Source organism: Varroa jacobsoni, unplaced genomic scaffold, assembly GCF_002532875.2.
Source record: "Varroa jacobsoni isolate VJ856 unplaced genomic scaffold, vjacob_1.0 scaffold_801, whole genome shotgun sequence".
NCBI classification, from domain to species: domain Eukaryota; kingdom Metazoa; phylum Arthropoda; class Arachnida; order Mesostigmata; family Varroidae; genus Varroa; species Varroa jacobsoni.
The window spans coordinates 3,147-18,392 of record NW_019213703.1 but is presented as its reverse complement, the minus strand read 5'-3'; the positions used below and the strand labels follow the sequence as shown (position 1 = coordinate 18,392).

At 41.9% G+C, this 15,246-nt stretch overlaps 1 protein-coding gene across 1 annotated transcript in view; it reads left to right on the top strand.

Moving 5' to 3' along the window:
* osp (myosin phosphatase Rho interacting protein outspread) overlaps window positions 1-14,679 on the top strand; it is a gene marked incomplete in the record, with an annotated part of 41,529 nt that extends 26,850 nt beyond the window's left edge. Inside the window, 20 exon segments of the mRNA XM_022839449.2 lie at window positions 204-411; window positions 1,196-1,561; window positions 2,364-2,639; window positions 2,754-3,008; window positions 3,280-3,507; window positions 3,731-3,958; window positions 4,126-4,712; window positions 4,853-5,024; window positions 5,336-5,713; window positions 6,985-7,149; window positions 7,497-7,595; window positions 7,852-8,039; window positions 8,290-8,601; window positions 8,729-8,897; window positions 9,117-9,292; window positions 9,517-9,710; window positions 10,275-10,402; window positions 11,268-11,567; window positions 11,961-12,089; window positions 13,553-14,679. Coding sequence (XP_022695184.2) covers window positions 204-411; window positions 1,196-1,561; window positions 2,364-2,639; window positions 2,754-3,008; window positions 3,280-3,507; window positions 3,731-3,958; window positions 4,126-4,712; window positions 4,853-5,024; window positions 5,336-5,713; window positions 6,985-7,149; window positions 7,497-7,595; window positions 7,852-8,039; window positions 8,290-8,601; window positions 8,729-8,897; window positions 9,117-9,292; window positions 9,517-9,710; window positions 10,275-10,402; window positions 11,268-11,567; window positions 11,961-12,089; window positions 13,553-13,576 — 4,582 coding nt within the window.
* Between the last annotated feature and the right edge of the window lie 567 nt (window positions 14,680-15,246).

Below are 15,246 nucleotides of genomic sequence, written 5' to 3'. Positions count from 1 at the left end.
AGGCCATTAACTATCGCCTGCTGTCAAATGAATAGGGAATGATTTTGAAACGGGATTCTCAAGAAGCGTTTCTATCTTATGTATTCGATGACGAATTGTTTGACGGAATCGATGCTTGGAGGGGCTCTGCAACGATCGTAGCATCGAAACAAAATGGCTTACAACTCTTGTAAAACGTTTGTTGTGATTGCAACTAATTATAGTGGAGGTCGTGTTGAGTTGCCACCGTCACCTGTACCCAACCGTAATGCGCTTTCAAAAGCTAAACATCGGGCGCGAAGTTCAAGCGCGCACTCTAGAGTGCGATCTGGCTTAGGAAGCTCACAAATGTCTGGCGAAGCTACAGCATCTCATAGTATTCTAGACGTGACAGCCGCCAGCAACACCAACGTCCAGCAGCTGGAACAAAAGGTGAGGATCGATGTGTGCAGCGGTCAGACTCGTTACGTTATATATAAGTATTCGTACGTATATAGTATGTATAAAAGAACGAAGCTATAGACGTTTTTTGGGCACGTCACTTTCGGAAAACTCCTCATCAAATTCTGACGCTTTAATAGCATCGTTTTTAAGCATTTACAAGAACTTTAAAGACGCTTTTAGGTGTAGTTGCATGAATTGAAATTAGAACTTATTGCTACGACACAGTTATCCGCTGTACACCGAGTGTAGCATACGACATACTTCGAAAGTGTAAAAAATTGAAAATGGTCATGGAAATAGCTTCGTCGAATAAGTCTAGCGAAGGCTGGTAGCATTAGGTGTGTTTGCCTAGAACAGTTCGCCAAAGTCTTTGGTGCTCCATGTATTCGTAGCCTACGTTGCGCTCCACCAAATCACTCTCACCATATCAGCTTTCGGATGAGTCTACCATACCAAAAACAGTAGGTTTGTTGCAAACCTTACCTTCAAATTTCGCGTCTTTTCTACTATGCCCTTACACGCACACCCGTAACGCTTTTTTTCTACAGAACACGTAGTGACAAACAAACTCCTACAAAGGAAGCAGATTTGTAATTAGGGACAGTCTACAATAGAAGCGGGTATAGTCAGTCACTTGCTAATCTGCTACGATTTGACACCGTGCAGCGATTGAACCGCTGTATGGTGAAACGATTTTTGTTTACATCTTGAGAAGCTCATTGAACTCAGCGACAATTCCATGTATTACATTATGTATGCCACGACGACACAGATGTCGTCTTTAGCTAGCGGCGTTGTTGGTGCTAGTATGGCACTTGAGAGCGAAGACGAGGAGTCCAGTTGCGGCCCTGAAGAGGACGAAGCTGATGAAGCCGATGAGGACGAGAACGAGGAGTGTTTGTTATTAGACCTCGTAGACATAGACACAATCGACGGCAACAACATTAATAGTAGTGGTAGCGGCGGCGGCGGCGGCGGCGGTCAGGAGCAACGACTTGCTTATGGACATAACCATCTTTCATCTCGCCATGGTCATTCGTTGACATCTGCTCACCAGCAAGGACACCATTTGCAGAGGCAATCGCACCGTGGCACCACAATGCACAAGATAGCGCGCGCTCAAGCCCTTGAAAATAAGGTACTTACATCTAGGCAGAGCGCGAACGAAAGCGACAAGGGGACAGATCAAACTGTCAAAGCAACAACAACTCCAACTTCGGTTGAATGTTTCGTTCTGTCGAATCATCACATCTGATTTCTTTTTTTCTAATTCCTTCAACCTATCCTATCATCCTGTTCTGTTATGCTTGTAACAAGGTTGGGTATCTTAATTTGCATACGAATAGTTTGTGAGCTTTTTGCTGGTTTTGTATGGTAGGTCCCTAGATAGCACATGTTTAATACTTTGGAACAAACGAGTCGCATAAAAGCTAGCATTTGAGAATAGATATGGAATGAGTTTGCTTGTCTTCATACGAGTACATCTTCATGATAATTCCGCTTTGCGCCTATTAAATACCAACTTATGCCAGTTACCTCCGCCGGTCTCTATTTATCGGTAGATATTTATAGATCATAGATATTTGAAAATGAATTCGTTTGCTACATAGTGCATGTTGTAAGACTAGTGCTGCATGTAACAATGTTTGATACGTTTCTGCAAATGTGAATTCGCATGTCAAGCTACGGTCTTTTGCCGAGTCACTTACGATCGATGAAGTCGTACGAGCAGAATCTGTCAATTTTTTACTCTGCTTCTAGCCAGCTTACGGGGAGCGTCCCTATTCTAATGGAAGTACGAAATTTCCTTACTATTTGTTTATAAGTTTCCTCAGTTGGAAAATGCGTTTTGCAAATTCGTCTTACCATATTCACTCAGAAGCTAGCCGTTATTACCCACAGTTAAATGCTCACGTTGTTGTATAAATCGGCAATTTTAGCTGCGGGTGGCACGCAGCGACCTCGAGGCCAAGCAGGCTGAGATCGATGCGTTGCGAAGACTGGTAGCAACATCGTCTGGAGTGCCAAACCAGCAATACGTAACCTCGCGTTCCATAATAGAATCAACGATATCTCGTAGTCACGAACCAAGAAGTCTCTCCCCCTCGCGTTCATGTACTGAGGAGGTGGACGATGCCTCAAGACGGGCACAGGAACTTGTGTCGAAAAGCCTGCAACTGCTCAAAAACATCTCAGCCAAGACAGCTCTAAAGGAGGTTGGTAAACTTCTCCTCTAAACATGAAACCGTATGTTCGTTTTTCGAAATTCATCGAGGTGCCTACGCGATTTAACCGAATATTAACTTTACTATTTTTCAACAAAAAAACAGGTAAAGGAAAAGTGCTTAGATCTGCAGTCCCACATTGTTTCTTTGGAAACTTTGGTTGGGGATGTTGTAGAGTTCGCTAACACAACCAACGCGAATTTAAAAGCTGCGGAGTGCGGGCTTCCTCGTGCCGTGCCTCCAAAAAGTAATGCCGCCGTACAGACAGCGTCTGCTACACAGGCCGAACGGGATGAAAAACTGACGAAGGCGCAGCGCGAAATAGCTAGATTGACGAAAGAGCTGATCGACTCACAAAAGGTTTACAATGCATTGACAGACCTCTTATCTTACAATCGCTGCTTTGTGTCTATAGTCAAAACTAGTTGCCGGTGTTTTTTTAGAACGTGCTGGATTGGACCTTCAAATCAGATGTTAATTTTACAGTCATAACGCTTCTTCTAGTTAAGAGAAATCAATTTCGCCACTGGTTCTATATTGCATTGTAGGTTAAAGATAAGTCCTGCTAAACTTAGCTAGCTATAATTATATTTTTCAATTGACAATCATATTATTTACTATTTTAATTTAGACCGCTGATGACGCAGAGCTACAGCTTGTGCGCGTATCCAACGATATGAAAATGGCTGCCGAAGAACATCGACAACAGAGCGCATTGCTTAACCTTCGACTAGACGATTTAACCTCGAAACTGAGCGCTTCTGAGAAGAATGCCAAGTTAGCAAAGCAAAAATTAGCCCGGCTTGAAAAGCGACGTCTCTCCTTGAAGGGCAAGGATGCCTCGTTAACTTTATCTAAGGTATGTGTGTGATATAAGGGCGGCATTATCTCCTTTTTAGATGTACTAAATAGTAATAGAACGATTACCAGTACCTAATTAAGTGACATCGAAATGTCTGTACGGCACGCGTGCTGGCAGGACATTTTCCATCGAAAGGCCAGTATTGCTGCTAATAGCCCTTGAGTTTATGGTACTCTGTTTATATAATAAGTTAGCTGGAGAAAACAAATCATTTTTTTAGGATATCGAAACGAAGCTTTCGAATCTAGAGGCCAAAATGCTCTTCCTTGAAGACATGTCTACCATGACAGACTCTCAGTCGGATGTATCGGAAGATCTTCGATCACACGCTACAACTTCGACGCCAGGGCTCGCTGGCAAACAGCCCGTAAACCGACGTTTTAGCACTGATTCACAGAACTCGGAAACTAATACCTCTGCTCATCGCATATATCACTTAGATCAAAAGGTAAATAGCATTCGATCGACTCATGCACTGCGTTTCTATAGAATATTAACTGAATGTTGGCGCACTTAGATAAGAATCTAAGACTGAAATTTGCTTGTTTCTTTAAATGAGTTGATTTGTCTAGAAATAAAACGTATTGTAATTTTATACAAAAAATATTGTTGTAGGTGAAAGCTGCAGTTGAAGCTGCTGGTGGTATGCCAATGAAGGCTAAGCTGTATCTTCAATCACGCACAGTGAAGGATCCTATCGGAATTGAGGAATGGCAAACGGGTCCTCTTGGAGCCCTAGGAACCGCCAGCCTATCAGCGTCTATGACGGACCTCACCGAACTCACGATGGATCCAGGCCTCGACCCATCGTGTAGCTCAATCAGCTCCATGTCACCGTATGAATGTCTTGAAATGCTTTCGCAGAGAGTAGACTCTTTATTATGCTGGTTCACGAGCTCGTTACAAGGTTTGCGACGGGCCGCTGAGGACGCACCTTGGTGTCGCCTCCTAGGCCAACTGCTGGAACTAATTGATCACTTGAGCTGTGCGTGTGATCGGGTACCCGGCTCACTGCAAGGCCGCGGAGCATCTGATAAGGCATCGCTCGGCCTCGCCTATAATTTGCTCCTATTGCAAGAAACGGCACGAGCTGTCCGAATGGTTAACGACACAGACCGCGACCTCAGGCACTCTCTTCACGGTTCTGCTCGACAAATGCATCGAGTACTCGCCTCTTTTAATGCAAGCCTCAGTCGGAACTGGTGAGTAAGACAAACTACATGAACCACAGTCAACTCTTTTAAACGGAGCTGGCGAGGAAGTTGAGGGCGTCCGAATTCGAAGTTCTTTTGGACGCATACATTACTAGAACCTTGTATGCTAATTTTAGTTTTTCAAACAGCTTTACTGCAGACGCAATCTTTGAAGGTCTTCAGCAAGGACTTCGCGCAACTGAACAAGGCGGTTCAGCTTCTTTGGTTGAGGATTTCGTATCTGGCCCGATTGACCCCATTGCGGCCCTCGGAGACGCCGTGGCTCAGGTCAAAGCGCAATTCGACTGCGCTGCTTTCAAGGTGATACATCATTTTTAATGTTTTTCTTATACTTCAATTTATTCTTACATGTAAATAAATGCTAGAACTTGCAAACCAAAGCGTATCTTATCCCGGACCGACTTATCTGAACTGCTTTTAGCGGAGTCATAATTTTTTAGGCTAAATCATGCTATATTCCTCCTATATTCTTACAACATACTTATATCTCAGGACGTTTCAGAAGTCTTTTATGCGACTTTCAGTAGAGCGGACTTGTAGGCGTAAAGTGATCTATCTATATGTGTAACATTTATCGATCAATAATCACTCGTGTTGTTGTGCTGATTAAGGTTGCTGATTATAAAAGAGGAAAGCGTTCAGCAATTCAAGAATCGCTGGCACGCCTGCTGGCCAATCATTCGCGTCGGGGTTATGAATTTGGATCCGTAGATATGGGTGACTACAACAACGGTTCTTGTCCAGAGGCCTGGGACGCGTGTGCTTGTGTTGCTCGTCAGGAAGCTCTACTTTCACGTGTTACAGAAGCAATCGCACGAGTGTCAACCTCTGTTGGTTTTTACCTGGACAAAAGCCTGGGTCATGGCTCGACGTTGCTCATTAACTTCGATAAAATGCCGGAACCAGGCCAAATGAAAGCACTTATAGCCGATGCGCTCCAAACCGATATTGATTTGCTCAACTATGAATTGCGCAAAGACTGCATTGAGGCAAGTAGAACAATAGAAAGGTATATATATATATATATATACCTTTTTTGGCTCTATATATATATATATATATATGTCGAGCCAAAAAAAGGGTATATATATATATATATACACCTTCTTTTTACAAACCGAAAAGTTGTAATAAGCAATTTTTTTACATCCGTCCATTAAAACTAAATTAAAATAACTGAGATAGATGATACTTTGATGGCGCAAGGTTCAAGTTAAAGTGCGGATGTGTTAGAACTTCCCATTGGAGTTCTCCTAATTTTCTCCGGGAAGCTAAAGATTTATGTGTTCTGCCATAACTATAGTGGAAGGCAACGCTTGCCCTTTTCATTAGTTCCGATCGGTTTTTTCAATGGCTTATTGTGATCTTGTTAGTTATTTACCGTAGGAGTCCGAACAAATCGCGTCAAGCAACAGTAGCTCATTATTATGTATCATTTTTTTCCGATCCCGTCACGACACATAGAGTTACCTTCTTTGGCGTTAGTCCGGGCTTTTCCATAAATAGTCTTGCTTCCTTTTGACCATGCTCTTATTCGGCTTTTACTATCGTATGTGATCACGCACAATTGGCCATTTTAGGAATAATTCGATTTCGTTATGTTTCTGTAGGGGGCTTTCTGATGGAAAACTTTTGCGCCAGTCTGTGTGGTACTAAAGCATCAAGTTTATATTTGCACCCGGTATTTGTTAAATAATTTAAAACTTTTTGGTGGTAAATGTTTAGTTGCTTCACAGTGTCATAGGTACTCACGCGTCGGTTTTGTTTCAGCTTCCATAATGATTTCATCAACTTTTTGCAACTGGTTGATCATTGACAGGCATATTGTTCATTTTGAAATTTCTAGAACGAAAGCGGCAGAGCCATTTTTGGACCATCCCTTCCAATAAAGCATCTTTATTATAAGCACCGCAATTTTCTTAACGAATTTGGACAACATTTGTGCCTTTATCGTAGTAAATATGAAGAATTTTTGCAAGAATTTCACTCACCTTCAGAAAGCTATGTCTAAGGTCTGAGCAACGACATTACAATCTTAGCAGATCCACAGCCGCCAAATCTCAGCTTACGAGTGATACCAACACAAATTTGTGACCCAGTGCAATTAGTATTCGAGATGTGTAACTTTAAAGCTATTTAATTAGGCAAACGTGTAAGTTTCAATCAAGTCTTCCGCAGCTTTAAGTACCAGCGTTATCATTTTCCCAATACAATTTATTAGACGACCTTACAATCTTCCGAACTAACTTTTTTATATTAGGTCCTAGACGTTAGTGTATTCGGCGATTCTGCGACGTCTAGATCTTCCGCAACAACAGGAGTTGGAGCCTTGGTTGACGATTCCGTAATGTCCGCTATGGAGACCGAAATCTTGCCAGAGGTCAACGAAGTGGTTACGCTTATTTGCGTCTTCGCTATCTTCAAGGTGAAGTTACTATTGGATGGTTATTCAGATTGCATGTCTAGCTTAAATATGTACACATAGCACGATGGTAATCAAACAAATAATAACATGGGGTACGTGTCCTGCAATACCGAAGTAATGCATTCAACCTTCAGCGAAATGCATTGCCTCTCGGGGCCTGAAACTAGCTTGTTATAGTTAAAACATTATATCTGAAACTCATAGCATCACAATATAAATTCTGCTAGTTCAGTTATGTATGTAAATGTTATAATTTTTTTGCTTACGCTTTGTTATCTTTAAATAATTTGATAGGCAATGTTGATATACTTTCTTCTTATCGATCATATTGTAATTTCACCGTATAGGGTTACCTGGCCTACCTAGAGCAACAATCATTGTCGTCTTCATGCCTCGCCGAGACTTTCCGGCGAATCTCGTCACCGCCTATCGCTAATTCGGATCAGGTTCGTTCTAAACTAATTCACAACTTTCTCCTTAGCAATAAAGTTAATCTTGGCTATTTTGCTAATCGATTTAAATGTAAAGATAGCTAGAAATTTAGAAGCAAGCACTTTTTAAACAAAATCTAAATCTATACACATAAACGGATTAATTCAATTCTATTCTATATATTTTTCAAGCGAATAAGTCTTAATCCATATAAACTCTCTGCGTCACCCTAATATAATATTAATAAGACAATGTTTGATTGAACAACAGGCTAATACAACAGCCTTTCGGGGCTCAGGAAACTCCGCTACAAGTGGCAATTCCAGTTCAGCTCTAACAGCTGGTGGAGCCCCATCCATAGCATCGTCCGCTCAGGTACTCGAAAGCGTCCATTCTAAATTCTTCGAGATGCTTCTTATGCTTAACGGAACTAGCGACGTTCCACAAGCTGTAGAAAGGTAAGTACCATTGTTAACTATCATTTGATCGGCACCCCGACATAATGATTTCATAATGCTTACTGTAGAGTAGTTGTCGAGGATTTGTTGAGTCAACTCTTGTAATCATAAGCTCTTGTAATCATAACTCTTGTAAGCACGATCATTGCAAGTGTAGCAGTGTATACACTATTGCAATATTTTAGTGGGCCGTTCCTAGTGGTATTGGGAACATGGCTAAACGATCTTTGGCAAACATCTTCTGCTATAGGTGGCTTGCCTGCGTTGTCAACTCTTCTCACGGGTCCTCTCCGGGCGAGCATATGTCTTCGAGCCTAACAGGCGGAGGTTCCTTTGGCCAAAATTCAGCCCAAGGAGCGAGCGCCGATGGTATTCATTCTTCAGGAAGCGCCTCGACCAGTGGAGCGCATCTTTCGTCGGCAACTGCAGTGGGCGGCGGTGACTGTGGGCTTATCATTCCGTCTCTTACAGCTACGGTCACGTCGGCGATTGGACGCGTACAAGCCAAATTAGCTAGGGAACAGGATGCCCAGAAAGACGCACTCAATTCTCTGAGGCAAAGGTACTTTAAAGTTTGACCAACTGTCGAAGTCCATTAACAAATCTCATATCATAGTCGAGAAGAGTCGTTTAAAAAAAAAAAGGTGTAAACGATTATGCATGCACTTATGGTGCCTCTGGCTTTGTAGGTTGGAACAAGTTGAACGTGAACGAAGCGGGTGTGATAGAAGTATGGGCAGCTCAGGACTGACGGAATGCTCAGGCTGTGAGCGACTCAAAAGGCAGCTTGAAAATCTTACTCAACAATCGGACAGTGGCCGTTGCGAGAACTGCCACAGGCTTGAAAAACAGCTCCAGGTTAGTATCAACTAGTATGGTGTCTTCTGTCTCTGATTGATATTCTCTACCCCGCAAAGTGGCCTACATGATTCTAATAATACAATAATAAAAGAAATATATAACCTATTGCTGGAACACAGTTCAAATAGCACAGGTAGCGCCATCAGCGACAGAAGGACATTCTTACTATTAGCTATAGTTAACAGGTAAGTTAACGTCTGGCTTTGTCGTTTGCAGGAGCAAACCAGTTGTGCTGAGTGCCCGACATTATTGAGCCGCCTTGAAGAGTATGAAGCAGCGTTGTCGGCAGGATGTCCCGGTTGTGAACGACTCGAAAAAGAAATAGAAGCCATGGAGATGCACATGGCAGAACAGGACGACGCAGGAAAACGCAGCAAGCTCAACAGCGATCAGTATGTTCTGTCCTGCCTATCATTAACAGTCATAGTTTAAAAAGTGACACATGGATTGCTAACGAAGGCTTTGCCGATTTTCTTAGTTTAGCACGTAGACTTTTGTTTAATGCTGCTTTCAGGGCGTTCATTGTCTGATTTTCTTGGGTAGTTTTCCACAATAGTCCGCTGGTCAGTGAGCAAATCACAGATGTTTATCTTGTGCATGTTTTGTAATGGCACAGGTGTAACAGCTGCGAAGAACTACAACGAGCACTGGACGCCGCTCGAAATTCATACGATGCCCGAGTGGCTAACCTGCAAGCGGACCTAGAAAGCCGATTAAGAGAGCAGTTGCAAATTGGTGAGGAGATCCACATTCATAGGTTACCACGATGGCAAAACGAGCTCGAACAAGTCCGTCAGCTTTGTGACAAAGGTAAGTTTAGATAGATCAACGGTTAACAATCATTTGTTAAAGAACCGCAGAGGCCAAAGCATCAAACCTCACACGCCTTTAGGGATTTGACCTTATGACCTCCTGCTCAGCAATTCATATATCAATCATATATACATGTGCAGCCAATAGTTAGATAGGTAGTTAGTTAGGTTTCCATCAATGATTTCTCTTGCTGTTTTAACAAATTAAAAATAGGCCCAGTTGAAAATGGTCCAGAATCGTTCTTGAGCGAGCCTGACCACATGTGCACTTTTTATACATAATATCGGTTGAAGAATGGTTTACAGTCACGGATCTAGTTAGCGTCCATTCTAACGTGTTTGGGCTGCCTAAAAGTTTATATTATAATGCGCATAGCTTAGACATAGAAAAAATTGCAAAACTATTTATCGGCGAAATGAGCACTATACGAACCGCACGCAGCAGCGATATGTGGACCACTGGCCACCACATAAAAAAATTCCCTCTGGATCAAATGAAGATGGTTCCATACTGTTTAACATATACTTTTCTTATACCTATCTACACCTTATCTGTATGTAGGTATTGGACTTTTGCAAGAATCCCACGCAGCAGAATTAGCACGATTATGTGAAAACTTTGAAACAAAACTGAAAGCTGAGCGCGCAGAAAAGGAACGTATTATTGCCGAGGAAACTCGTGCGACGCAGGTAAGACTAAGCGTGACTTTTTAGAAATTCGCGCGCTTATCTTATTCTATTCCGGCGTGTGCATTATATCTAAATGTATACTTTGACTTTTTTAGTCCGAACAAGCACTCGGTAGGCGTTGCTTTACTTAGAACCAGAAGCCTACTCGAAGTGGCCCTTGTTGGACTTATCTGGGGTACTCTTGCAGACCTGTAAAACGGCATGGTAACTATATCAGCAGCTATTAACCTGAAAAATGATTTCTTATTTTCCTTCATTCCTTCTTTTTCCTGAATATTGGTCTCAAGTAAGCATTTTGGCCGCCGCTAAGATTGAAACAGGCGTGGACGATGCTTGTTAGTTGGTGGTTACCAAACAACGCACTCCAAAAAATTATCCTCAGTCTCTTAGATGACCCCACCCTCTGTGTAGATTAACCTACTGTAGAGGTAATCCCAAAGCCCTCAGTGAGGTCAACATCTTCTTATCACCTTCGGGTTTTTTAGGTGCAAAATTCTGTGTCCTAAGTGTAGAATTCTATCTATTGATACAACCATAAATTCAGAATGAAAATCACCTTGAGCGAATAATCGTTTTTAATAGTCGTAGAGCACCCCTTGGAGTGCATTTTGGTTTAATACTGTGATTTACTTCATTTTGACACCGGACGACTCTTTTGGAACGATCGGTTTTTACTACGATAACGATTCTTTCCGTCCGCCGTAAAAAAATTAATTCAGAATCGTGGAACACTTTACGACTCTTAACAAGCAGTACGCTGTGAGAACACTGCAATATCCTGCGTTTTATTTTAGCTGTCCTTAAAGAAAGTTACTTAGGCTAACCCTAACTAGAATTATCATGCTCGGTTCATATCAAAACATAGGTGGCCCTCGAAGCTATTCAACGTCAACATAGATCACATATCGAAGAACTGAAGGCAAATATGAAACCTTCAGGGACGTCATGTATTACTCAAGACAAAGAAAAAGTAAACGCGTCAAATCAAGAAGCACGCGAGGTACATGCGCAGGGCACACCTGTTTCCAACGAAAGAGTATTGAACGAGATTCGGGAAGACATCGTGAATTTGTCGGAGAAATTTTCAAAGAAATGCGTTGAGGCTGCAGCTGTACAGGAACGATTATACACTACTCAAAAACAATTGCAAAAAGCCAATACACAGGTATAAGTTGATTGCTTACGTAACTTGTCACTACTCTAGATAACTGGATTTTATTGCGGCTATTGCTAGAAAAATAAAATACAAATATAATTCACGGTTGTGCTTAACTCGAAAGAGGCTCGCCTATATAATATTTGTCGCTGATGAAAGGACGTGACTAATTGATTCCATATGTATACACCTCTTTTAATAACATTAAATATGTGTATGTGTTATGAGGGAAATCCATGAGACATTGAAGCGCTCCCAACGGGGCTATGGGCCTGTTTAATGAAAGGCAAGAAAACGTGTTATTGTGATATACGTGCTCCATCAACAATGTGAAAAGTTGGTCGATCAGCACTTTTCAATAATATATATATGTAACTTGTATCAACTATGGTTTCTTTCCAGTTGTTTGATCTGTTGGCCACAAGAGCTCGATCCGACACGCCATTGCGACATCCTACAAATGCCTCGCCAACGGGCTTACCAAGCTCCCTAAGTCAGACTGGGGCACAGCCCGCAACGTCGCCGTCCAAGGTACAACAACATTTGCAAACAGCCGAGGCTGGTCAGGGGGATAGTCCTAAACCTAAGGCATTGAGCCGTGCTAAAACGACCCTCGACCTTCCCTGGCAACCCAAGTACTAAGCACGCTATCCTCTAGAGCATTCATTATATGGCACCCACAGGTTTACTCGGCACGATGGGTTTTATTCGCCGGGTACAAGCTCTGACTAACGTAGATATTGGCAGGGATGCCTTTGTGTCATGCTCCTTATGGCTTCTTCTCGCTTTCATATCGCCATTATCATTGTTGGGGGCACGTGAAATGGCTTCGTTATAATATAGTGAGTTGTATAGATCGAACTGTCGTAGTCGCTTACATAACGAACGGAGAAGACAAACTATCATACACACCACACTGTTATTGCCACTATGCGTTAGGCTATGAGATGTAGGATAAACAGACAAGGAAAAAGAGTTTCAGAAAAAGCGTGCGGATTGTTCTCTCGGTCGACAAAGCTGTCTACTCGTAATTCGGCGACCTCCTTATTCAGCTCAACTGTCAGTCGTAACCTATCGTTCCGTATTGGAATACAGGGGGCGCATACCCTGACTACAGTCATGCGCAGGAGAGGTGAGCTACAAGCATTTCTATTGAAGGATTTCCCCAACATGTTGATCTGTGCCTAGATGTGCTAGTCTGTCCTTCCAAGTTACGGCGATGTGGCTCGCTTCGTAGGAGTTAAATTTATCCCGCTTGTCTGACCGGCTTACCCAAGGCTAAGCATCTAAATTGTGTATACTTGCACGCTGAATGTATGTGCTTGAGGTCCATTTTACAGTGTGGCCGATATTTGAGCATTTCGTTTTCGGACCATTGCAGCTTTCTATGAGCTTCTGCGGATCTGTAGTGGCATAGCGTCTGCGTTTCGGCCTATATTCTGAATTTCGAGTTTCTGCGCTTGTTCTGGGACACTGGTTCAATGAGAGGTAACATCTCGTTTGCACTTGTGTAATGTCAACAGGTTCGCGCGGCCAAACGTCTTCTGCGAGTCTTTGAAACGACAAAATAAAGCTTGATTTTTTACTTTGAAGCATACTTGTAATAACGATCCTATTAACGATTGAATATTAGACAAAATGGTGTTTAACAATAAAAATGCATGACTATATACTACACCTAACTAACATACAGATAAGCTTGGGAGAATATGGAAAATAGTCTCTGGTTTTCTTTTCGATGGCGACATCATTAGTGACACTAAACAGGCTCGAAAACAAACTGTAATAGATTTCTTTCTATTTCGAATATATATATATATATCGATATCGGTATTTGAAAATATATGCTTACTAATTCCATTTACCAAAGTTTTCTGTTTTTCTTTACGGAGCGATGAAAAACCAGATAGATTAACTCACGGTTTCAAATCATACAAATACACCAAGACACTAACTTCGTATGGCCGTCGTGTTCGGATGTCCACTCATTGCAGCATTCGCCATCGACACGACCTTGATGTAACTGTTGACAACAAACGCGGAACTTCGACTTAAACGCATAAATGCATGGTCAGGATGCTGCCAACTGCGAGAAATAGAAACGTTTGGCCTACGGCAAAACCATGGAGCGGCTGGCGTGTGTGCGCATGCGACTCTACCAATCATGTTGATATCTGACGTTAGCCATTTTATTTTCTACTGAAAATAATTTGATTTCCAGCGTTAGTGACCCTTACTGCGTGACTTAGCGGTTTTCATCTGACTATGACTAACATATATAAAGCAGTAAGCAATAAACAGGAGCAATGAATCGCGTGTTAGAAATGAAGAATGACAATGACAAGTAAGAAGATGCTATGTTATCATACAAAATTTACTTTTTCCAGTAATAGAGATAGATGTCAGTTATTACAATGGCAATGGAGCAAACAACAACAACAATAATTAAATTAATGAAAATATTAGGTGTTCCTTGTGTAGCGTCCATGGTCCACGTTCCATTATTGGTTCGTTATAACGCACACAAGGGAAAAATAGGACGCCTATATAACTCGCTGGTACGACACTTGCGCCGGCAGAGCGCCTTCGAAACGAACAGCGATGGAAAAACCTCAACGGACAAAGCACGAGGTGGCACCACGAGGTGGTTAGCCGTGACCATCTCACCATCCATTTGGTATCTATCACACTCGTGCTTTGTCCACATTGGCAGCGCAGGCAACAGAACTTTTGTTTCCTACCATTCACCAAGCTATTCGAGTAAAATATACCGCTGTTCTGTTTGTACGATGGTGTATACGGATTGTCCCTTCACCCACCCCGTAAACCGAGCGAAGATGGTAGATATAATAATACATCACCTTAATTGGGTACGTCTGTCATTTGCCTAACGGCTGTATCAAAGTCATTGTCCGCAGCTGGATTGGATATAGCTGAGACGTCTAAACCAGTGTGCATGAATGACCAGGATGTGCGGATAAAACAAAGTGCATCGTGCGTATGTGACAGTTGTGAATAATAATAGTAACAGCAATGATTATAACGATTGTTGTAATAAAATAGACTGTATCATTATCATGAAATGACTATAAATAAACAAACAAGTCGATTTGTATGTTAACGCGATCTATTTAATTTCATCTTAGCTTAACTTTTTTTTCCCTCTTGAATCTATAGAGATGTTTCGATTAATATGAAGCTTACCGAAGCGATGACTCGTCACTTTTTAGGAAATGAAACACTTTTTTCAGTCATAGATAGTAGGGCCAGTGTGGAAAACTGAAGTAAACAAACATTGATTACGAAAACATTTTTTTGGGTAACCATCATTATTTCGAATTGCTTCACTAATCCGCTTCGCAGTTTTTGAAATTGTCGGCGGTGCCATTCAGAAGATATCGCGCTAGTTCGTGATAGAGATTAATCATCGATTACCGATAATCAGGGCTGCACTCGCTATTCTATCTTAATACATTTCCGTTCAGGTATATGAGCAGGGAGGTTCTATTTGTATAGGTTCCTACTGTGCACGTTTGACAAAATGTCCGCGTTCTCTTAATTAATAGCACGTGCTACGTTCATATTTCTCAGCCTAGCAACATGCATATGGTTTATTAGAACGCACCAAGTGTAGACTTCGAATATGAACAAGCGAATGTAACTCGAAGAATATCATTCGAACGATTCG